Below are 25182 nucleotides of genomic sequence, written 5' to 3' on the forward strand. Positions count from 1 at the left end.
CTCACAAGCATTACATTCAATATAAAAATTGCATCCGTTAAAAACAATTGGTAGTTATGGATTTTTATTATTCCCAGAAAAAAACTAAAAAATGAAATTTATTGTTACCAGTTTTTGCTCCGGTGCGCTGCTGAGATGAGATAATCTAGCATGACCCACCGGTGGGTCACCCCAGCGTGAACGTGTTAAAATATATTTCTCATGGTTTTCTTTGTATTTCATTTCATTTTCTAGATTCTATTGTACTTGCAGCTTATGCGTAGTTAATAAAACTTATCTTTTCGTTTATTTTCTTAATTATCTCCGGTAATCTCTCTTTTCTTTTTTGATTCATTATTGTATATATATATATATATATATATAAAATTTCATTGCGTATGCTTTATAAAATAGTTTATCTTTCTTTCTAAAAAATGCTTTAAAATTTTTTTTTAATGAAAAGGCGATCACACATCAGATAGGTTTTCTGCGAAGAAACACCCACGCCCAGTTCAATGTTTCTTTTAATCACGCAGTGCAATAAATTTCAGACACGCAAATCATATACCTTCTCCATAACCATGGAGGAAGGACATGAGATAAATTGTAATAGTACTCTGTGTATAAATTGTGTGAAAAGAAAAAAATATTATATATCAACAAAGATGCCAACTTGCACCGATTTGCGGGCAATATCTTCGATTTATACGCTTTGTGTGGCATAAATGTATCTGGTTCGTACGATTTTTTAAAAAAAAAAAATTTAAATATAGTATATTTTTAAATATAGAGAATAAAAGGCATTTTAATAAATTTGGAAATAATTAAATATATAGAAAATTAAACAAAATTGTTCTATTTTTAATTTTTACTTCTTTATAAAATATTTTTCAGAAAGAGGAAAAAAAGTGATGACATTTCTTGTTAAAAAAGTGATGACATTTTTCTTTTTCTTCGTTATTTATTTTAATAATTTATAAATTTGTAACTATAAGCTCTTTTATAAAATCTTTTTAAGATGTATAATTAATATAAATAATATATAATTAATGTAATCTTTTTAAGATATATAATATTTATAAAGCTGAGATGCGAAAAGCGTTGTATGTCAGAGTTTCTCGTACTTTAAAACCTGAAATTCTGACATCTACTTCCGGCGCGGGCCTATCGCAGACCTGACGTAAAAAACCAATATTTTTCTCAGTGGTTGGCAGATCTGGAAGAGTGGTTGGAAGAGAGCTTGGAAGAGTGGCTGGCAGAGTGGTTGGCAGTCCCTTCTGCGGTCGACCGTGAGAGATTCTTATAGTTTTCCTCTCGATGTAACGCAAAAGTGGATTGGTTTCACTTAAGTCCTTCCCAAAGGGTGTCTCATAGTTTTATCTATGAGCACTCTTGTCTGCTGAGTTGGGTCCAAATTTACAAGGCGACAGAATTGTACATTTATATAGCTGAAAACTCCGATAGAGATTCTAAGTCAATGATATAAAATTAAATTAATTCAAGCCGAAAAATTATCAATTTAATTGTGAATGACGAAAAAACACTTCAATTTATTTTATTTATCATTGCTTATTTGATAACGGATAAATTTTATAAGTTCTAAAAACATCCACACGGTATTAAATAACCGAAATTAAAATAATTTATTATTTCAATCGAAATTAAATTCTTGAGCTATTGACCATATAAGTTTGATTGGTTTAAGAATTTAAAAAAATTTCGCAGAAGTTCTGAACATTTTCAATTCCTATTTCTCCCAATTTAATAAAGCGTAATAATACTTAAAATTGCATAATATCTTTCAGTAGTTCAATTACACAATACAGTTAGTTGTATCTCTCAGAATTAATTGTATCTTTAAAATCGAATTAATTGTGCATTCCTAAAATACAATTTTAAGATTTAAAAATGTGTTTTTGAAAGGTGTCGTGCTGTTGAATAGCACTCTATCTTCAAAAACGATTTAATAAAAAAAACGGTTAACGAAAATTAAGCTCTCAACCACAAATTCAAGATAAACACGAAGGAGAAAAACAAAACAAAAATCGAACGAATTACTAATAAGGAAGGCGAGACTGAAAAAGACATATACTTCCAAGCTTCATCAGGCAATCTTATTGGTTTTGATGTTTTTTTTATCCCACATTGATTCCTCAGATTTCTGTTGTGTTTTAGTTCATCCTTGTGTTATTTGTCTCTCTCGTTGACTTGTGGGACCAAATAAATTACCCTGACTTTTTTAAACTTATATTTATGAAAGGATTCTAAAATTATGTATTGAAGGCTGTCGTTATAATTTTGATTCGTTTCGTGGAAAAATAATACTCTGCAGTTACTGATGCATCCATTACAAGTGATTCGCTTGAAAGCTCGCCAACCAATTTTTTTTTTTAAAAAAAGGGCAAGTCATTACATTTGGTTACTTTTACGTTAGACTAGAGATGCCCTTTTGATCTATTGACGTGAATGGACTTTTCAGACTCATGTAAAGTGTCCTTTTCGAAAGACGGTTGAAGCCTTTTGGTCATAGAAATGAATATTGTTCAATATTTCGAGGAGTACCAGAAAAAAACTTGCTGCTTCTAAAGTCAGATATTTTATTGTCATTGTTCCTTGCACTGACTTTACAGTCTGAACCTAAAACATTCTTCATTGCAGTAGCATTCTCAACCTCAAGACGTCTCGCAGTGGACAGATCATAAAGACACGGTTCACTGGCTGCGGTCAGTGTGCGACCACCTTGATCAGCCTGTGTAGAAACCGAAGGTGCACGGTATAGCTAGCTCCTCGTTAAACTGTTCTATCGTGAAGAGCTCGACTTTGCGCGCAATGGTCGGGCTACCGAAGCCTACGAGGTCGCCAGAAATTAGAGAATGGACCTTAAATTAAGGAGTTTTAGATAGCTTCATTAGCGTCTAAATTTTAGTAAGACGGGTGTTTTTTCTTTTAACGATTAATAAATTATTAGACTAATAATAAACGGACGGAGAGAGAGATATTAGGAAGGATATTTACTTACGATGCAGCCCGGCCTTTGTAGGGGGCATTGAACTGTCCTTGCATCAGAAAGGTCCTGGATTCGAATCCCGGGCAAGGCATGTTTCTTTCTCTCTCTGTGTGTTCTATGTCCTTTCTCCTATGTGTGTGAATGTGACCCGCCCTATAAACGGGTTGTGGTTGTGTGAATGGCCTGGTGGAAGTCGAGTTCCTGGCCATAGATGGCGCCACTGAAAAAACAGGAACAATCGCACCCCCACTGCAAACAGGCATACGACAAAAAAAAATTACTTACGATTTTTGCAGTAAGATTATGAACAATCTTGTTTTCAGCAAGAAAATGTACATAGGTGATTCCATTTAAAGACTAAAATTGAGTTAGTGATGTCAAAAAAAAAAAAAAAAAACGCATCTCTTAGAGTGTATCCCTTTTCCGCAGATGGGACACCGGTGTCCTTTTAATATATTTTTTTCTGAGGCTTTAATTACAAGCAAAAAAAATATTTTTTGTATATATATTTTTGTTATAAGAAATAGTTTGTGAAAAAAAAAATTTAGTTGCACTATCGGAAATAGTTTGTGAAAAAAAAAATTTAGTTGCACTATCGGAATTATATTTGTACTTACATATAAAATCAAAAGTAGTTTGAAAAAAAGGTTTTATTCATTCAAAAATTAATTGATTTTGTAAATCAAAGAAATTTCAATGATGAATAACTGATTTTCTTAGATCTAAATAGGCTAAAATTTTAAAAATTGTTTGGAAACTAGTCATGTTTTCACCTTTAGCGCATGAAATGACAACAGAATATTATGTTGTATTTTAAAGCCGTAAATAATTAAAATGCTAAATATAATATTTTTCACTTATTCTGACCTAAAGTAATACAAAATAATGGAAAAATTATAAGCGTAAGATTAATAAAAATTCGTCGTCAAAAGGCTAAAAAAAATTGGTTGTCTAACTATTGTTTGAAAACTTCACGGTTGTGCCTATATTATGAATATTTGTAATATTGTTTAAAATTTATGGCAAAATGTTAACAAAAATTTATCCATCAAAATATAGGAGGGGTAACCGCAATATGCAAAAAAAAAAAAAAAATTGCCCTGCGAGCAGACCAAAGATTTGGCCTGTTTTTTTTTATTATCAATTTTATTATTTGCGTATTTTTCCATATCTTAAATTTTTTGCTTACAATTACTAAATTTCTTTACGCAAAGATAATTCCACATTCATAATAATTTTTAATGATATTATTCGTTGCATTTTATTGTTCATTTGGTATTGTCGAAAAATTAAGAATTGTAAGGCATACAATATTTTACATAATTTTAAAAGTTGTAATAGTAAGTCATAAAATACAAAATTTTAATGGAATCGGTTGAATAGTTCACAAGAACTGAAATTTTAAATAAAAAAATTTTTCAAAAGAAAAAAAATTATATATATAGCGCACTGGTCTACGACTTCGGTTTTTCTTCTTTAAGTATAGAAGAGGCGGGCAGTTAAAAGGTTGCCCAGTTATAATTCCTCTTTTTTTTTCCTCGTGCGTCAGTATCTTTCCTCGTTTCACTTACTTTTATATTCAGCTTGTAACTGTTTGATCCATTTACAAAAGAAACAATTCTAAAAATATTTTTATTATGTAATTATATCAAGATGTTTAAATTTTTTGTAACTATGCATTGAATGCTAGTGTTAAGAAATAATTTCGATTTGAGAGCATATATATTTAATTTTCATGTCATATTTTTGTCATGCATTAAGAAAAATATATTTTCATCAACATACGAGCCTTTCGGCTCTTATAAATTTAAATGGCTCTGCATTATCCTCGCTAACTCCAGACTTGCTTCTTTTTACTATTTCGCAAATATCAGTAGAGAATGGATTACCGTAAAAGAAGCAAAGAATAAAATATTGGACTAGATTTATTTCTGATTTCTTGCCAAAATTATTAAAACTTGTAAATTCTTAATTTAAAATTCTGCTAATATTACCTATCAAAGGTTGAATTTTATATTGATAGAGATTTAAATAGGAAGTCTACAAATTTAGCTGACGTAGTTTGAATTTTATATTTTAACCGCTTTTATAATATATGATGCAAACGGCTACAAATTTGGATTCCAATCTCCAATTCAGTACCCCCATAGGTATTTTATTTTATTTAATAACCGTCGTTGAACAGCAGACCCAACTCCGTAGCCGTGTAATTTTGAATCAATTCAGAAGACAAGGAAACTCCTGGATCAGTACCCCCGGAGGTATGATTTGTTATGGGAACATGGAGGACTCGACAGATTTCAACGTGCACCAGTTACCATTTATTACACGGGGAGTCTTCAGCCAGCAGGGATCGAACCCAAGACCTCTTGGACATGGAGCCAGTGTCCTCCCTTCCAGACTATCCCACCCCAGAGATATTGATCTGTTATGTAAACTTGGAGTACTTTGTGACCCTGGCAGATTCAACGTGCACCAGTCACCATTTAATACATGGTGATTCTTCGGTCAGCGGGATTCGAACTCACGAACATGAGCCCAACGTCCTAGTAAAATATACATGAATTACAAATAACGTTTTAAAGAGTCAAACATTCGACCATTTTCTTGACTCAACTATAAGGACCATACTTTTCAGATTGCCATGACTTTTAATTTTTAAGGGTAAAAAAAAATTTAACAGAAGGAAAGTATGTTTATTGGAATATTATTAAATAGGTTAATAAATTATTAGCATATTTAAGGTCTACCTCTTTGACTTTTAAGGTTGCATAATAGTAAGCAAAAATTTGATTATTATATAAAATGTCAATTCATGGTTTCTGTCACTTTTTGGAAAATTCCTATCACTCTCGCTATTTTTTATTGTAATCTTAATGATTCTAATCGATTATGCAGTTTTAGTTTAATAACTTTTATATCCATAAGATTCCAGTTTATTTCTTTTCATTGGTATCACAGTTGACCAGACAGCCCAATGTGGGACGGTGCCTTCCTCTGAAGATTTATCCATAACGACTTCGATCTCCAATTCTGTTCATTAATTGTAAGAAAATCAGACTCCACCGAGCCAGCCCATCTTAACCGCAGCCTTCACTCATTCGAATCCCGTGGGTTATCCAATTCATTCTATTTATTTTTATGTATTTAATAATATTGGATTGTTTATAAATCTTGTACAGTTCAAAGTTAAATTTCCTTCTCCAGTTATTGTTTTCATCTACACCACCAAGTATACTCCGCAAAATCTTGTGATACAATTTTCCTCCAGTTTTATCATTGTCCAAGCTTCAGATGCATGTGTCAAGACTGGCCTGACAAGAGTTTAGTAGATTAAGAACTTTGTTTTTCTAGAAAGAAACCTAGATTTAATAAATCTTCTCAGCCCATAGACAGCCCTATTTGCCAGATAGAGCCGGTTTTTTTTTTTTTGTTTCAGGAGTCATTCTGTTGTCAATGGTAATAATTGATCCTAAGTAAAACTTCTTACTGTTTAAAATCTATAAGAATCTATTTCAAGATAGGGGTCTGGGACTCTTGTTTCTTGAGAATAACATATTTTTGTTTTCTTTACATTCATGACTAAGCCCATTTGTTTAGCAGCCACCTCAAAGGCAAGAAATGCATCTTTCAGGACAGGAAGGGGATGAACAATAACTTCAACAAATTCAAGTAGTTGTACTAATATAGTAAAAATGAGATCACTGGTATTTGGTATTGATGTTTGAGTCACGAATAACTCTCTCAAGTGCAATATTAAAAAGAAGACAAGAGAGAAAATCTCCCTGTCGAACGCCTGTAAATGTGTCAAGATCTTCTGACAGAGACCCCAGAAACTTAATCTTACACTTTGTATCTTTCAATGTAAGTCTCATCAATTTAATGAGTTTTTAAGGTATTTTAAAAGTATTCAATGTTTCAAAAAATAATTTCTATTGATACTATCAAAAGCAGCCTTGAAATCAATAAAAATATAATGTGTTTCAATTTTAAATTCAATTGACTTCTCTAAAATCTGAAGGAGACAAAATATCTGATCTTTAGTTGATTTTTCAGCACAGAATCCACATTGATAATTTCCTATTTGGGAGTCAACGAATGGTAACAGCCTGAGAAATAAAATTCTAGATAGAATTTTATAAGTTATACAAAGCAGACTAAGGCCACGATAGTTGGCACAGGTCATAGGATCTCCTTTCTTGTGAATTGGACACAAAATGCTAACATTCCAATTCGTTGGCATAATCTCAGAGTGCCAGATGTCAGCAATAAGTTCAGATAAAGGTTCACAATTTTTTAGTAGTTCTGCTGAAACAAGATCATGTCCTGAAGCCTTCTTATTCTTTAAGATTTTAATTGCAGTCCTGATCTCCTCAATAGTTGGAGCCTCAACCCTATGTCATTTCTGGATTCAGGTGCAATTATTTCAAAATCCTCACAATTTTCATTAAGAAGTTCTTTAAAATGTTCATGCCATCGTTTTAAGATGTCTTGTTTATCAGTAATAATTTTACCAAATTTGTTTTTGCGTAGACTAGAGGTCTGTTTAACGTCAATTGACTGTGGTTAATTTTCCGATAGAATGCTCTGTATTCATTAATGGATTTCAGATGTTCATCATCTTTTCATTTAAAGCAATAAAAAAAAAATATATATATATATCACTCAAATTGAATTGGCAACTAAGCAGAAAATACTCAAATATTTCTGAAAAGAAAGAATTTTCAATATTGGGCAGAACTAATATAGGACATTTGTTAGCAATATTGTTTTATGTTTTAAAAGTTAATTAGAATTAGATAAAACCATAATTCTTGCTACAATATGATAAATTTTTACTATGAAAATTTGACAAAAAATACTTGTAAAATTATTATTCCTAAAAAACAATTTCCGGTAAAAGTATCTTAACCTTTGGACGCTTTTACAGGAAAAATTTCCTTTTAGGATTATACCCCAAAATGTTTGCCAATGGATAATACATAATTTTTCTTGTTTTTGAAACATAGCATAGCAAAGCTAATGGACAATTACAGTCAAATTTTTTTTTAATTTTAATGCATTCAGAATCCCTCAAAACTCCCAGAAAACANTGAAATCCAAAATGTAAACACCTACAACTAGTTATTATTGGCAATCGAAATGGATTATAGGTGGCGTTGAGCATAACTCTGTACCTATGGCAACACTTTGCAAGTTTTCAACATTAGTGTGTAGAGTCATAGGAGAAAAAAGTACATTAGTTTCTGTGTTGATTTTCAGATAGATTAAAAACTTTTAAGTTAGGATACTATATGGAACTGAAAACTACATTGAACATAGTTCTTAAAGAAATAAAGTCATAGAAATTTAAAAAAACATTTTTGACAATTAAATACAAAATATATTAAGAAACAAGAAAGTATCGTAATACATTCCTATATAACTGAGAAGAGAAGGAAGGTGGGAGATCTTCTCACCAGATGGTGTATTCGAGCCTTGTGATCGTGAATAAAGTTTGTTCATGATTTAAACAAATACCAGTTCTGAAGCATGCTTTTTGCTGAGATTTATTCCCTATGCCTAGCTCATTTCAAAATAGAGCCAGTTGAAAATTTCTTCTGGTTTGGAGAGTTAAAATCAATCCAGGAAAATATTTTCATAGAAAATTAAAGTTAAGAGACATTGGGCATTCTGTTGATAAAAGGGGCAGTTTCTTGTGAAAAATTAAAAATAACATCTCAAAATGAAACAAACTTGATTTCCAATTTGTAGCAAGTATACCGAGAAAAGGTAAATTGATATTTGCAGTATAAGGATCTAATACAGAAATGTCCCCCTTTATATAGTAAAATTCATTAGCCATTGGATTATTCAAATGACATAATATAATCAGGGGTCTGCCCAGACATTTTGTGAAAGGTCCGTTTTTGTAAAAAAATTACTCGTAATTTGTGAATATAAAATAAACGTTAAGTCACATTCTTTCAACCAGGGTCCTGCTTTTGTGAATTTGTGCAAACAGGGTTCAGTTATTGTAAAAATCTTTTTCAAGAAGTTTTTAAATTGTAAAGACATACAAGATTATGCTCACCACTGTAAAATTATAATTAAAAAAAATTAAATTTTAAAAAATAAACAGCAATTGCTGCTTCTAAACTAAAGATGCAACATACAAATATTTGGTATTTAGCCTATACTGCTGAACGCAGGATATTCATTTCGGACGAATAGAGGAAGAAATGTCTGTCGAAGACAAAACTTAGTTCGTTTACATCGGTCATTCTTTCCCCCCCTTCATGGGAAGGGTTTATTTGAATAACAAAACAATAATGAAGATAAACAAATTTGTGAGGGGTCCGATTAAAAGATAAATCATTTTGTGTAAGGTCCTATTTTAAGTTAAAATACTTTGTGAAAAGATATTTTGTGAAGGACGTTTTTATGAAAAGATATTTTGTGAAGGATTCGTTAACGGAGCCAAATTTCTTCTAAGCAGACCCCTGATAATAAACGAATAAATATTGAAAAACAAAATGTTTCTGAAATAGTATATGCCTTAAAATTTTATGATTTAAATTTTAAGATTTAAATTATTTTACAATTAATTAATTGGTAAATTTAAACACATTTCAATGCCTGGTGGATTTTTTTTAAAACAAAATAATATGTATGACATCACCCACATAAATATATAACGTAGGTTGAATATGACAATGCAAGGTAGATAAAATCTTTTTAATTTAATCAAAATACATGACTTGCAAAGTGAAAAGAAAATACAAAATATGATTTTAGTTAACACAATGATTNGGATAAATAAGTTAATTAGATATGGATAAATGAGAAATGAAGTGAAATTTTAAGTATAACTAGATTATGGTGATGATGATGGTCAGATATATTTCAATGGACTAGATTCTTGAAAGTGTTGAGACGTTTTCGGCTATACCGTATGCATAACCTGAGATTTTTAAAAAACTATTTTATATAATTCTTTTTAATTAAAAATGTATAATGTATTAATTTTACTATTTTAGAATTCTTCATTGCAAGTACTGACAAATAGCTTGCAAAAATAAGGAGAGAAATTAAGAATAACCATACTTTATTAATACTATATAGTAGAAAAAGGAATTAAAATTTAAAAATAAAAATAATTTTGAACTGTAACGGAATTCCTATTTAAGCTAAGAATAATAAATACAGGGTGTCCCAAAAGGTCGTTTACAAACTTAACATGCTGGTCTGTCATATCATGATGAACAAGATTTACATAGGAACTTGTGTCCGAAAATTAAAACTGCGACCGCTAGAGGGCGATAATTGCACGAAAAGGGAGAGTGGGAAAAAACAATCATTTCAGGCGTGGACGTTGAAGGATGAATGAGTTTAGTAGCGCAGAAATGGCCGACATGCATTACGTATACGGCGCTGCTGATGGAAATGGACGAGCCGTGGCACGGACGTACCTTGAGCGCTTCCCAAACAGACGTCAGCCAAGTCATGTTTTGTTTGGACGATTGCACCGCAAATTATGTGAATCAGGTGCTTTCGTAGCCACATCGGTCGAGAACGTGCTACACGCACACCTGTCGTAGAGGAAACCGTGCTACAGGAGTATGCCATCAACCCGCAAAGAAGTCTCCGAGAAGGCGTACGTGTCTTGGGTGTAGCTCGTTCCACAATAATGCGCACACTGCACGATGACATGCAACACTCTTACCACTTCCAAAAAGTACAGGCATTGTGCACTGGCGATTATCCCAAACGCATTGCATTCTCACGCTGGTATTTGCAACAGCGGGTCGCACAGCCAGATTTTCCATCGTGGATTTTGTTTTCTGATGAATCCTGCTTTACACGCTACGGTGTCGTGAACCTGCACAACATGCACGTTTGGGTGCATGAAAATCCAAGATGTACACGTGCCCATGCACATCAACAACATTTCAGCGTAAACGTTTGGGCTGGTATTATCGGTGACATGTTGATTGTCCCTTACCTTCTACCTGAACGCCTCGACGGAAATACCTATCGCATTTTTTTAGAAAGAGTTTTGCTGGATCTGATAGGTGACGTTCCAGCCGCTACACGCCGAAACATCTGGATTCAGCATGATGGAGCGCCTGCCCACTTTAGCTACGCTGTTCGAGAATACCTCGATAGGATTTATCCTAATCGCTGGATCGGTAGAGGCAGACCAGTTCCATGGCCGCCGCGATCCCCCGGTCTGACTCCTCTGGACATGAAGTCCATAGTGTACGAGACACCCGTAACATTGGACATGGATCTTATCGCCAGGATCGCGGAAGCGGCAGCACGTGTCCGTGACACTCCTGGCCAATTTGAACGGGTTCGTGCATTCATGCGCCGACGCTGTGAAACGTGCATTGTGGCGAAAGGAAGGAATTTTGAGCATCTGCTGTAATGTAATGATGTTTTATAATAAAAATCATATTAACACCGCTATCAATATCAATTTTTTCTCCATATCCAAACCTGCACTTATCGCCCTCCAGCGGTCTCAGTTTTAATTTTCGGACACAAGTTCCTATGTAAATCTTGTTCATCATGATATGACANCACCATTTTTTAAAAGACAAAAATTAGAAACAAAATTCCCTGTATTTTCCCAGTTTGTAAAGAAAAAATCAAAATTCCCTGCATTTTCCCTGCTATTTTTGGTGATTTATAAATTACCTGTATTTTCCAGGTTTTCCCTGTGGAGTGGCAACCCTGTTTAAGGTTAGCCATGTTTTGAATGTTATCCCTTATTTGGATATATTTGAGTAAATTAGTAAGTTCGATAATTTTTTTTTTGAGTAGCATCATACCAGGCTTGCAGAGTTTTCTGAATTCAATTATTACTTGTTTCATTGAAAGTTGGATTGAAAAAAAAAAAACAAGTTATGCTGTAAATATTACATGTACTGGATGGTGCATTTTTTCAAGTTCAGGCGTAAATATAGCAACCGGGAAGTCTTATGACAAATTTTAACCCCTAGCGCCATCCATATTTAGCTTTACATAGTTAACCATCTATTGTATTTCCAAAATATACGAGACTTAATTTTCGGTATATAATTCATAATCTCTATATGTGGTGATTTAAGAAACATTAATGACACTGTCAAAAGGTTTTTAATACTCACACTAGTTTTAATGCGTAATCAAAATAATAAATAATTGAATGAGCAATAAATATTATAAAATTTGGGAATAGTGCAGAATTTTATAAATATCTATCAATAAAATCACTTTTCATTAAATATATTTATTTATATAATTGTAAATTATAACTATCATCATCAGGGGTCTGTCCAGGCCAAATTTACTACCGTTTGGCGATACAATCATAAATTCAACTTTAGGAAAAATTTCACAAAATACCTTTTTTTTAAATTTTATTTTTGTATTATAAACCATATTTTTACCACATTTTAGTGTTGACTTTTTAAAGTAATTTTTAATTTTCACAAATTATGTCTAAATTTTCACAAAATAGGTACTTCACAGAAAAACCTAGACAGACCAATTTGATAATCATAAGATTATAAAAGACATCAATTTATTTATGTCCTTCGTTGTGATAATTCTGACTAGATAATTGTTATAATTCCTTTAAATGAATTTATTTAAATCAACTTAATTCTCTAAATTACTTAAAGATACTTATCAAAATACACATTTAAAATCACAAGTGGTTGTTTAGGTAGGTTAATAGCAGGGGAGATTGTGACTCAAAATGAAAAACCTTGAAAATGTTAAGAGCAAAAAATTGATATCAATTTATATACCATAAATGTATCATATTTAACATTCTTTGAAAGAACAGTTATAAATGAAATTAAATAAAGAATATCACACCCTTATAGTAACTAATCAGGGGTCTGTCTAGGTTTTTCTGAGAGGTACCTATTTTGTGAAAATTTAGACATAATTTGTGAAAAATTAAAAATTATACTAAAAAATCAACACAAAAATATGGATTTATCGTTTCTTAAGGGATACAAAAATAAAAATTTAAGAGAAAGTATTTTGTGAAACTACCGTTTTTCCTAAAATTGAATTTGTGAAACTACCGTTTTTCCTAAAGTTGAATTTGTGAAGGTACCGCTAAACGGACAGATCCCTGCTAATTCAAGATAAAACTAATTTCTTACAAGAATCACAATATCGGATTTTAGAAATGCAAAAATACAAATACGATATTGATTTTTTAAATTGCGCAAATATAAATCACGATACATAATTTTTAGATTGTGTGAATATGATATATAGTTTTTATATTACGTATACATGGGAAAATCGATATTTGATAGTACAACCACGTGAATACGAATCACAAAATTGGATTTTAAATTGACATAAATAAGAATTGCAATACCAAGATTAAAAACACGCAAGTACAAATCGTTATATTGCATTTGTAAATCGCTTGAATTGGAATCACTGTATGCAGATTTTTAAATCAGGTGAATACAAGTCGCTAGGTGTAACATTTAAATCAGTTAATAAGAATTGTTAAATTAGCAGATTCCAGAACAGTTCTAAATATTCAAAATGGCAAAAATCTATCAAATCAAAGGAATAACACGTAGGCAACCATCCCGTTACATCCCTATACTAGGTAATTAGTAGCGTGAAAATACACCTGGTTTTTTTTTTCGCCATTAGTGTTGAAGCCAAATGTGCAAAAATAAATGTAGCATGACATCAAAATTCCTCTAAATTTCATTTTTGAAAATTTGACCAGAAATTTATAGTTTCATGAAATCTGGAAATAAAGTGGAATTTTTCTCAGAATCTAAAGGTAGTTCTTTATCAAAATCGATAAGATGGAAAAACTTATCTTCTTCTTTTGCGGCATAATGACTAGAAGAAAAGTCAAACATAAGGCCAAGTACTACATTCAACGCAGACGTATCGTAACGATGGCAGCCAGTATAACGATAGAGTGGTTTCTTATCAAATCTACACCCAGAGTTTTGAGCGCCAATGGGAGCAATACAGTTTGGTACAAGGGCACATTTCACCCATGGGAACATGAGCCTGAAATGTATGTGTTCCGTATTTAACAATATCATATGATTAGGCTCGACCATACGATGAAAAAAGAACTTTTCTTGCTGTGTATGGAAATAATCAAACATACGAGGATGCGTCAGAGCAGATGTTGGCTGATTTATAGTCCAGGAAATCACACCAGTTTTCTCAGCATGGCTCATCAATTTATGGAGTTCTCCAGATATCAATGTAAATCGAACGTCAATTACAACAATGGCTCCAGCTTCATTCAAAACTTCTTGAATGATTATTGGCCTATATGCATATAGTTGTAAATTCCGTACATGAGAAGGATATGCATCAAAATCAAATGTCCTCAAAACACAAGTGGATGTGTTGTTGCAAATCCCGCTGATAAGAGAGCTGTCTGTCGGATTCAGACCCAAGTCGTAGATGAAAAGAACAGAATTCGGAAAAAAATGTTGAAATGATTTCAAAAAGGTTAGGATATATTGGAGATCACTTGGAGGAACGGTGGTTACAAAAACTGGTAAAGAAGAGTTCACCCAGCCTGTGTTTGGATATAAACGAGGTTTATCGGTAAGAAATCCAAGCTGCTTAAGATATTTTTCTTCTGGATCAGGTTTCCTCACATCTTTGCTGATTTTGAATGCTTTCCAATCAGTTATTCGTGTCTGTGTTTCAGACACTAAATTTTGTATAGATGGCTGCACGGGGAGATCTCCATAGAGGAGAACGAGGATGGTAATGCATAGAATACAAGCAAGGAAAAGAGCAAATCGTTTTGTTTTCATCTGTTCCATTCACAGAAACCGATGAATATACATGACAATTAATTCATCCATGGTTTTCGGTTGAAGGCGAAACAATCACGTGAAAATTGGTACAGATATGAATTCGCAGTTTGAAATTTCTTGGCCTACAATCGTAAGTACAGAGGGTAGTTGCTGACATATTTTTGTTCTTGAAGAGATAATAGTAAAAAAAGAGCCTTTTATTATAGTTAAAATAATGTAGGGAGGAAAAACATCACAAAAGACGAGAGTAAACAAATTTTAGTTAAAGTTGAAGTTCTTTGCTGAAACAAGAACAAAAACTAGCTTTTCCACTATTGTTTTTCAAGGATATTGCCAGATTAATTTAATGTATTTTTTAAAATTATTTTCTAACTGTCAACTTAACGACCCTAGAGTTGTTTATATTTTCAAATGATAAGAAATTATAAGTTTTCTGAGTTTTCGTTTAAAACTATCTCTTTTCTTTTAAGTATTACTTAGCCAAGAAAACTGCTAAAGATTGTTCCGTATAAAACGTTTAATCTCCATCGTATCTTGTGATCAACCTTTTTTTGTTAATTAAGCAGTCTGCAAGGTATGTATAGTAATTGCCGGTATAGTATAATGTTAATCGTAATTTATTCTATTAAGGAACTCAGTAACATTTTATGTATTTGATCTCCTATTTTACAGTTGTTGAATATATGGGCAATATGTCTGCTATGCACGTCGATGAAAAATTGCTTGCTGATGTTGAAAATTATGTGAAGACCCACAAAGTTATGATTTTCAGTAAATCAAGGTGTCCTCATTGTATAAAAGTAAGTGCGATTATGAAATTTGATAATTCCAACTTTTGGTGACTTCAGTTCCCTCCCCCCCCCCCGGAAAACCCTCCAAAAAGCATCATAAGAACTTGAAAGATATCCATGGATAGTCCATAAGGATATACGTTTTTTATTAAAAAAATTTCTTGTTAAAAATCCCTTTATAGTAGTTGACACGAACAGAGGGGAACAGAAATTAACATGGAAAAAAATGTTGAATATTTTTTATTATTTAATGAAAATAATATTGTACTGTCATTTTTAAAATTGTACAACATGTATTTATTTGTGCTTTTTCATTTGCTGCAATATTTTACTGAAAGTTTTGGTTCCCCAACTTCTTCTTTCAATGTATCTTCAACTTTAATATTTCCAATTTTTCAAAATTCAAACATTATCACCCACAGTAACCACTTCCTCACAAGTGTCAATTTCTTATAGATTCATCAAATTAACAGTTTTTTTTAAAATGTTATTGTCAGATAATCTTACCTATTCATACATATTTTAGGAGTGCATCTCTTTAAATTTGAATTCTGACAAATTCATTTCAAATATCGCAATTTCTTTAGTCTCAATAAATAATTCCTAAGATTATTCAAGAAAAGTCTTTAGAGAGTGGAGTTATAACAAATAAACTATTTAAATTATTCAGAAGTTTGAAAAAAAAGTTTTGCAATACAATATTTTGTGTTGTAGAAGTTTGTGTTAAGGTTCAAAGTTTAGTGTTTTGCTGTTTTTTCTTGATTGAATAGAGCTTGTTATATCTTAATTAATTTTATTTTTTATAGTTTTTGAAAAAGCACTTAATATAAATAGATATAGATTACTGTCCCAGTATGAAATGTCAGCATTCTGCAAAATATTTGGTTTTTTCCAGGCAGATTATTAAATACAAGAATGATTATTTGTTAGTAAATGCATTTAGCATGCATAGTCTGTTTATATTACCTTGGCATTGTGCAAAATATTAATTATTTCATACTTTAATATTAAAGCCTAGAGAATGCCTTATTTAATACTAAAGCCTAGAGAATGTGTCAAAATATGTATTATTTTGCTTTTCATGATTTCCATTGATTCCATTCATTGCCATTCAATTTTTTAGTTGACTATACAATGAGTATGCATTTTATGGATTGTCGGGTTTTGTACATTGACGTTCCTATTTATAGTCCCCATTGTCGCAGAACGTTACAAAGTTCTTGCAGAAAGAATTTTCCTTTAGAAAGTAAAAAATTTTGGTTTTCTTTTCTGCAAAAACTTTCAAAATTTTTTTTTCTCTTAAATTATATTTAAAGGATGCCTTTTTGGCCCATCGGAGAGGAAAGAAATGTTCACAATTTTTTCGATTCTTATTTGAGAAGAATGAAATATAAAGAATATTGAACCAAAAAATTTCTTTTCTGCAGAAATTTTTGAAAGATTTTTTCCTTCCTGAATTATATTCAAAAGATGCCTTTTTCACTCATCAGAGGGGAAGAAATGCTTGTGATTTTTTTAAATTCTTATTTGGGAAAAATAAATATAAAAAAACATTGATTTTCTTTTCTTTTACGATTTTGATTATTTTTTATGTGATGATGATTTACGAAATGCGAAAAAAGAAATAATTAGTGTGTTAGTACAAATTGTGAGGATATCGCCCATGATATTAGAATAAAGAAATATTACATATTTATTAAAAAAAAACAAAAAAAAACAATATAAAATTTTATTAAAGATCCTAATAGGTTTTTTTTTTTTCGTAAATACAAAGTTTCTGTTACTTTAAATTTAATTTATGACATGTATATTAGTTATTATTCAAAGTATCTTGCAGAAAGATATTAGTGCTAGAAAGATTTGTTGCATAAATCCCCCCAAAAAATTTGCTACTCTGTATACAGTGAAGTTTTCAATAAATCATGTTTTTTTTCTTTTATTAAAGTTGTGTCTTAAGTAAAACGAATATGTCTTTGTATAATTCATTAAAAATATTTCTTTTCTTAACAAATGTTCATGTATTTATTTATTTTTAGGTGAAGGACTTATTTAAAAGTTTAGGAGTTGATTATCACGCAATAGATCTAGATGTAATAGGTATTTTGACATTTATTTTATGTATTCTCAGTATTGTGAAATATAGAATTCATATATTCATTTCAGTATAGAATATGTTCAAAATATATATTAGTTATAATTTACAATTGTTTGTTATTTCTGAAATCTTTTAAAGTTTGTCGCAAAAGCTAAAAAAATGTAAAAAATTTTCACTTTTTAAAAACTTTGCATGTGCTATTGTATTTTGTTTTACTATTCCTTTTACATAGCATTTAAAAATACAAATGAAATTTTGTAGGTTGAATACATTTAAGTGTCAAATAATATAAATTCTACTTTTTGGTAAGAAAATAATGAAATGAAATTTATACTATTAAAATAAGGCTAATTTCTTATACATCAATATATTATAAAAGCAAAGTTTTCTTACAGATTTAAATTTCATTAATCAAAAAATTGTTGATTCTGAACAGTAAATGTCCCTTTCCTCCTAAGGACCGAACTGTCTAAAAGAGGGAATCAAAATATGCTTTAATTCATCTTTGTTTAATTTTCACTAATCAGGGGTCTGTCCAGACATTTTGTGAAAGGTCCGTTCTTCGTGAAATTGTGAAAAAATTACTCACATTCTTTCAACCANTGGTAAGAAAATAATGAAATGAAATTTATACTATTAAAATAAGGCTAATTTCTTATACATTAATATATTATAAAAGCAAAGTTTTCTTACAGATTTAATTTTCATTAATTAAAAAATTTTTGATTCTGAACAGTAAAAGTCCCTTTCCTCCTAAGGACCAAACTGTCTAAAAGGAGGAATCAAAATATGCTTTAATTCATCTTTGTTTAATTTTCACTAATAAGCTAATAGTGAACATTTACTTTAATTCGCATTATCTTTCAAAACATGTAAAGTATGAAACCATCACCTAATTGGAACGGGATAAAACTTAGCTGGGGTTAATAGCTTAACACAGACAAACGTACTGTTCTAAGTAACTTACCTATCTAAAACTACATAATTTTATATTACTTTTTCATGTAAAAAAAATTTAAAACTACTAAGAATATCAAGCACGATTTTCCGTTATCTAATTAACAACGCCTTTATTTTTTATGTCTTGTGCTATCTAGTGATTAGAAGTTTGTTAAGAAAATAAATTTTATTTCTTTTTCTTTAAGTCTTAAAGTTTGCGTTTAGATTTAAGATGATCATTCAAAAATGGATAGGGCTTATTCCATTGAACTTTATTTCATGAATGCAAAGAAACTCTTTCTAAGTATTCCTTTACTAATGCTTTCTTATGTAGCTGCGAACTTTACTAGATTTTCTTGTTTCTCATTTTTTAGTCAAAATTTCTCTGTTTTTTCTTTCTTTTTTATTTTTAAAAACTCTCAAGCATTGGATAACTTTTGAGACCAATGCCAAAATTAGTTTCTAATCTATTTTGGTCATCACTTCATTCACAATTTAAATAAATAATTCTTATAATAAATTATGTACTTATGTTACAAATAGAATTAAGAGTATAAACAAATTTCATTTTATATAAATTTTAACTGTATTTTTTTGTTTTCTTTTTTGTAGAAATTCTAAATTTCTTATTTTCTTATCAAAATTATGAATTTAGGAACATAATCATTTGGTGCAGATCGAACACCACTCTTCCTTTTATACATTTTTTCGTCTGATATTTTAATTACTAGCAAAAATACATTATGGTGTTTTTTGGCTATAAAAAACATTCTTATAGTTACTAAGAAAAATCTATTAGATTATCTGAATTATATTTGTTGTAAAATATAAAATCCAAAGAAAGTGGTTAGAATTTTTTTTTAAAATTCATATTCAGAAATTTATCAAGAATTAATTTTATAAATTAAAGAAATTTCAATGTTATAAATCTGTTTCTCTTCAATCTAAATAACTGCAAATCTTAAAAATTGTTTAGAAGTTAGATGCGATTGGAAGAATTTATCTTTAACGCAGAAAAAAACAACAGTGTTCAATGCTGTATTTTACAACAATAAATTATTAAAATGAAAACTATAATATTTTACTTTAATTTTGAACTAAATTGATACAAAGTAATTAAAAAAAGTATGAATTTGTTTAATAAAAATCCTGCCTTGAAGGGTTACCAAAAAGCTTTTTGTGTTATATATTTTTGGTAGCATATATTTTTTCTCTTTTAAGGAAATTTATATCTACTAGATTTAGATTACTTTTATGTGGTTTTTTGTATTAAATCTTTCCTCTCTCCTTTTTTTGTAAAGTTTAGAGGATTATCTGTAATTGCCTTAAGGTTTCAGATGATCAATATAGGTGAAACAATTCTTGCATTCAATGCAGCCACAATTCAATTTTTATTAACAGCCCTTAAAGGTGTTCTATATGAGACCCTTTTGCCACATAGCATGCGTTAATGAGATAATCCAATTATTGCCCTTGTAGGTCTATGTAAATAGCCTCGTATGTGTCCTTTTTTCAATCCCTTTGCAATGTGATTTACCTAAACTTCATAAAAGAATTAAACACATTGTCATTACCATTTATATTACAATGCTGAATTGAACTGAGCAAAAACTGGATAATCACATAGATATATTCTGTATGATGAAGGGTTCACACATAGAACACCTGTTGGGCTGTAAATTAAATTGAAATTATTTTCTAAATCACTAGCATATTGGTCACACACACATAACTTTCTCTTGTTAAATGAACCTACGCCACAATGTTTCGATTATTTAAAGCTTCCCACTGTTAGGCATGTTACGAATCCATTACAGTAGATTTAACAACCATTTCAATAGCTTCAACCCATCATGCAATTAATTAATTGGAAATAACACTCACTATATCCTTTTTCTCATACCTCAAGGATATTGGTTCTGACTTCATCAATCTAACTTTTAACCCTCAATTAGTTGCATATTATAAACTTAGTTGTAGGGTTGCTTTTTTGCCAAAAACTCCATACTACTTAACTGTGTTTAGTGCAAGGTTTGTTTTTTGCAGTAATTGGCTTAGTTTTGTTACCATAGTTTTCTGAAATTTTGGCAGGAATTATAAATAAGCATGTATTTTGAAAACTTTTTTCCACATTTAACAGAGAATGGTTCTGCGATGCAAGACGCGATGGCAAAGAAAGCAGGAAGAAGAAGTGTTCCCCAGGTGTTCATCAACGAAGAGCATGTGGGCGGATGTGATGACACCATGGCTGCACATGAAAGTGGAAAATTAGAGGCTTTACTCAAGTTATAGATGTTTACTTATATAGATGTTTACTTATATAGATGTACCAAATATTAGTGCCAAATTTATGAATGTTAGTCTGTTTTACAGTTTCTTAGAGTTTCTCTATTTTTTTGATTTTTTTATAATTCTGAACTAAAATATGTTCGTCTTCCTATGTAAAGGTATTGATAAATATTATAAGAGTGTGCATTTACAAATGACTTAAAAATCATGTGATGACATCAAGGTTGCACATGAAAGTGGAAAATTTACGACTTTACTCAAGTTATATATGTTTACTTATGTAGATGTACCAAATATTAGTGCCAAATTTGAAAATGTAAGTCTGTTTTACAGTTTCTTAGAGTTCCTCTGTTTTTTTTATTTTTTATTATTATATTATATTATAAGAGTATTTTGATAAATGACTTAAAAAACCATGGTTCCACATGAAAGTGGAAAATTAAAGGCTTTACTCAAGTTATAGATGTTTACTTATATACCTGTAGATGTACCAAATATTAGTGCCAAATTTGTAAATGTTAGTCTGTTTTACAGTTTCTTAGAGTTCCTCTGTTTTTTTTATTTTTTATAATTCAGAACTAAAATATGTTTGTCTTCCTATGTAAAGGTATTGATAAATATTATAAGAGCGTGCATTTACAAATGACTTAAAAAATAATTTTGTAATGATTATTTTTACGTGTTGTGAGATATTTTGATTAGTTTGCTACAGTAAAGCATTTTTTTTATCTGAAATTTAATATATATTATAATTAAGTAGTACTGAAATGAAACGGCCTAAAATAATTTCACACTTATTATAAACATATCATGCTATTATTATCATCTTAGTTATTATTTTTCTGATGTGATGCAAAGAGGAAATAAAGTGGAAATCTGTTTTTTTTCCTCTCAATTTTTTAAATTTTTGAATAAAATGCTTTAAAGATGTGATATTCTTCATTAGTAAGTAATTTTATTAAAACTGTTGGCTCAAAAAAATTATGCTTAATTTGAAATGCGTTGATTGAATTACGTTAACTTTGAAGTATATGGATATCTTGATTTTTTTATGTCACAATTACCCCTGATTGGCTTATCAGGCTTTATGTTCCTATTTTTGTTTTTAACAACTTCGCAGCTATGAGTAAGATGAACGTATTTTAACGATACTAGTCAATTTGAAAGGCAAACACAAAGTGTGTACTATTGATGCTACTGACAAGAAAATAAATTCAAGTTTGGTTGGTTAATTAAAACAGTCAAAGTGACTAAAATTGTAAGTAACACTTTATCAGAAAATATTGAGATGAATGTTGGCAACTGTTTTAATTTAAAATGAATAACCGATAATTAATTTGAAATGATAATTAAGCTGCGACTTCCTATAATTGCTTAATTTTCTTTAATATAGTAGTGGTCAAAATTTTAAAATTATATTTAAGAAAAATTTAAATTTCACTGCCATTTCTAATACTTGCCAAATAATTCTAAATGCTTGCCAAATAAAAATCTCCTGGCAGAGAGCCTTTATGTATCTCATCCATATCATAGTATTATATCCCCCTCCTCCCAGTAAGTGTGTTGTAAAAGTTCACCTTTTTTTTATTTTTATTTTTGTCCATTTTCATTCCTGATTTACTGAGTGAAAAAAAGTGCAGAAAATAAAATTCAATGATATGTTCTAAAATTAAATTGTAATTCTAATAGCAGTAGAATATCGATAAACATTTACTGGAATCAGTTTTAAAATGTTGAAAAAGTTTTTTGTTGTGTATTTATTTGCCTCAAAATAAAGCTTTTTATTTTCCTAAGATTTGTTTCCTTATTTCGTTACACATAAGGTAGGGTGGGCGAAACTGTGTTTTTAAATTTAATTGTTAAACTTTAAGTAGATTCATTTATATGTAAAATAAATGCATACTTCCAACTTTTTCTCCTTACAATAATGATTTCTCCAAGTGGTAGCAAAAAAGAACTGAATATTCAATTCTAGGCAATATTATCTTTTATGATTTGTCAGAGCTTCAATGCAATCATTTTTCTGTCACGCAGTTATATAAATGTTTGATCTATATACAGTACAGAACCCGTTATCCGGAAATCAGAAAACCGGAAAACCAAAAAACCGGAACGAAATTCGATTAATTTTCCCGCTATTTTTTAAAAAAAAATTTTTTCTCCTCATAAGATTTTAGGATTTTNCATATATATATTTTTTAATATGTAGTTGGAATCATATGAATTTATAAAATCAAGAATGAAACAGTGAAGATAAAATTTAATTACTTCTATCATAAAAAAATGCTCGAAAAATCCTAAATATTAGACAGCTATCTGGATGTCCAGTACACATAATTAAAACGGAACACCTTAATAATTTTTTTTATCTAATTATCGATGCAATTTAACTAATTTGAAGGGCCAACCTTAAAAGTGCTAAATAATTTGTGCTAGCTATATTTTAGAATACAGACAAAAACATAAAACCATATTTGGTTTGAAGGAATGATTATTCCCCCGCAGTTTTCTTTACCCTAAAAATGTTGTGGGTAGCCGCAATTTAAATAATACAGTTTAATTAGAGTAGTGGGCATATGTTTGACCCCCTTTATTGTTAATTTCACTTTTTACAAAAGTTGCTATATATTCTGTCAGGGTTATCACTCCACAGGGAATTTAAAAATCTAAAATAACAGGGAATTTTGATTTTTTTTCTTAACTAACTAGGAAAATATAAGGAATTTTGTACCTTATTTTTGTCTTTTAAAAAAGGGTGACCTCTCAAAGCGTAATCTATGGGATATTTAACCTTTCAGCTATCTATATTATATAAAACGCTAATANTTAAAGCATCTAACAACACTGTCAGGCTTAAAAACTTCCCTTTGAATGATTTCTTCTGTTTGGCTACTTTAGTGAAACACATTTCAAAATGTAATTTCTAATATTATATAAAACGCTAATACGTTTTAATTGATAGGCTTCGGCGCGCAAGAGCACGCAGTGAGCATCATATGTCTAATCGGGTGAATTATCAAAAAAATTCTCACAAAATTATATTAATCGAAGCCGATGCTTTTCATCCGGCGTTCAGTACTATTTCATATTGTTTTACAACGCATGGTTTTAGCCCTCTGGTGGGAAAGACTCTAAAACGAAACTTACAACAGTTACTTTTCTCAACAACTGAAATTTAGATAGTGTGATTAAGAAAAATTTGTGAACTGTTCGCAATTTCAAATTAATATTGAAATGCACAGGTTTAGAATTTTCTACAGTGAAAAGTTTTCAGAACTTCAGTGTTCAAAAAAGTATACAAAAGCTAGACGTTTAGAACGTATCCAATGAGCGAGCATCTGATTGCGAAGCAATCCGAAATGAACTGCGAAACAAGTTCTGGGGGTTGGCGAGCGCCAGCGAGCAGGGGGCGAAGCCTCCTAGTACTAAACTATTTCATTTACTTTAGATTTATTTAAGTATGTTCAATTGTTTTTCCAGCAATTAAAACCAATAAATATAGTTAGTCCAATATAGTTCACACAACAGTAATTGTTGTTTCCTCTTAATATATTGTGTATAATATGTACAGGGAATTTTTTTTCCAGATTTGAGTGGTAACCCTGTCTGAAACTATTCAATCGAATCAAAACGTTTTTGCACACTATTATAAAGCTCGTTTATCCTAAGATAAATCCATATAAAATATAATTTTTAATTGTTTGCATGCCAATGTTCCAAAAATGGAATATGGACCTTGAGTTTGAATTTAATGAGCAGTTAAATCGAAACAATATTTTTTAAGTATTAAAAATTTACATAATGAAGTATTTTTAGCCTTTTAATTTTTAAATTTTTATCCTATTTATAATTTAAAATATCAAGAATCCAATTTTAATAATGTAATAATACTATTACGATACTTAAAACTTTCTAAAAGGGTAACATAACCCTCTCTTAAGCTCTGAATTCGAAATTTTATTTTGAAGTTAAAACATTAGTTTAAAGGGAATTTTTAGGAACATTGATGTTTCAAGGGTTCTATTTTTAGATTTCAACTGATTCATTGAGTTGCGCAATTTATTCAGTTGGTCTTCTGACACTTATTCATGATAAATTATGTTTGAATAAAAAAGGGGAGGTGAATGAGTTTTCCATTCTTCTTTTGAAATGAATTTGCAGGTGACTGATAACAGAGTGATAGTAACAGAATACTTAGAAAGTAATGCAAGATATGCATTCTTTCCTCTTTTGTTGAAATTCTAACTACACTCTATAACAAAAAAAATCGACACA

At 30.3% G+C, this 25182-nt stretch overlaps 2 protein-coding genes across 3 annotated transcripts; one reads left to right on the forward strand and one right to left on the reverse strand.

The window, feature by feature from the left end:
* Positions 1–11862: 11862 nt before the first annotated feature.
* On the reverse strand, positions 11863–15157 carry LOC107446249 (uncharacterized). The gene has a single exon (XM_016060847.3). It carries the CDS (start codon positions 14797–14799, stop codon positions 13729–13731), a length of 1071 nt encoding a protein of 356 aa, XP_015916333.1. The 5' UTR covers positions 14800–15157; the 3' UTR covers positions 11863–13728.
* Positions 15158–15198: 41 nt separating this feature from the next.
* Positions 15199–22700, forward strand: LOC107446250 (glutaredoxin). 2 transcript variants are annotated; one of them, XM_016060848.3, is made up of 5 exons: positions 15199–15367; positions 15466–15593; positions 17621–17681; positions 20759–20923; positions 21189–22700. In XM_016060848.3, the coding sequence occupies exons 2-4, from the start codon at positions 15477–15479 to the stop codon at positions 20908–20910; spliced, it is 330 nt and encodes a 109-aa protein (XP_015916334.2). In that variant the 5' UTR covers positions 15199–15367; positions 15466–15476; the 3' UTR covers positions 20911–20923; positions 21189–22700. The 2 variants fall into 2 exon arrangements, with proteins under 2 accessions (XP_015916334.2, XP_071033452.1); XM_071177351.1 differs by having other exon boundaries at positions 15200–15386; positions 20759–22700.
* Positions 22701–25182: the final 2482 nt, after the last annotated feature.

Source organism: Parasteatoda tepidariorum, chromosome 2, assembly GCF_043381705.1.
Source record: "Parasteatoda tepidariorum isolate YZ-2023 chromosome 2, CAS_Ptep_4.0, whole genome shotgun sequence".
Lineage (NCBI taxonomy): Eukaryota > Metazoa > Arthropoda > Arachnida > Araneae > Theridiidae > Parasteatoda > Parasteatoda tepidariorum.

Bases quoted from the DNA above. Each gene is read 5' to 3' on its own strand.
- LOC107446250 (XM_016060848.3), top strand. From the start codon at position 15,477: ATGGGCAATATGTCTGCTATGCACGTCGATGAAAAATTGCTTGCTGAT. The intron at 15,594-17,620 runs GTAAGTGCGATT...ATTTATTTTTAG, and splicing joins GGTGTCCTCATTGTATAAAA to GTGAAGGACTTATTTAAAAG. The intron at 17,682-20,758 runs GTATTTTGACAT...CACATTTAACAG, and splicing joins AATAGATCTAGATGTAATAG to AGAATGGTTCTGCGATGCAA.
- LOC107446249 (XM_016060847.3), bottom strand. From the start codon at position 14,799: ATGGAACAGATGAAAACAAAACGATTTGCTCTTTTCCTTGCTTGTATT.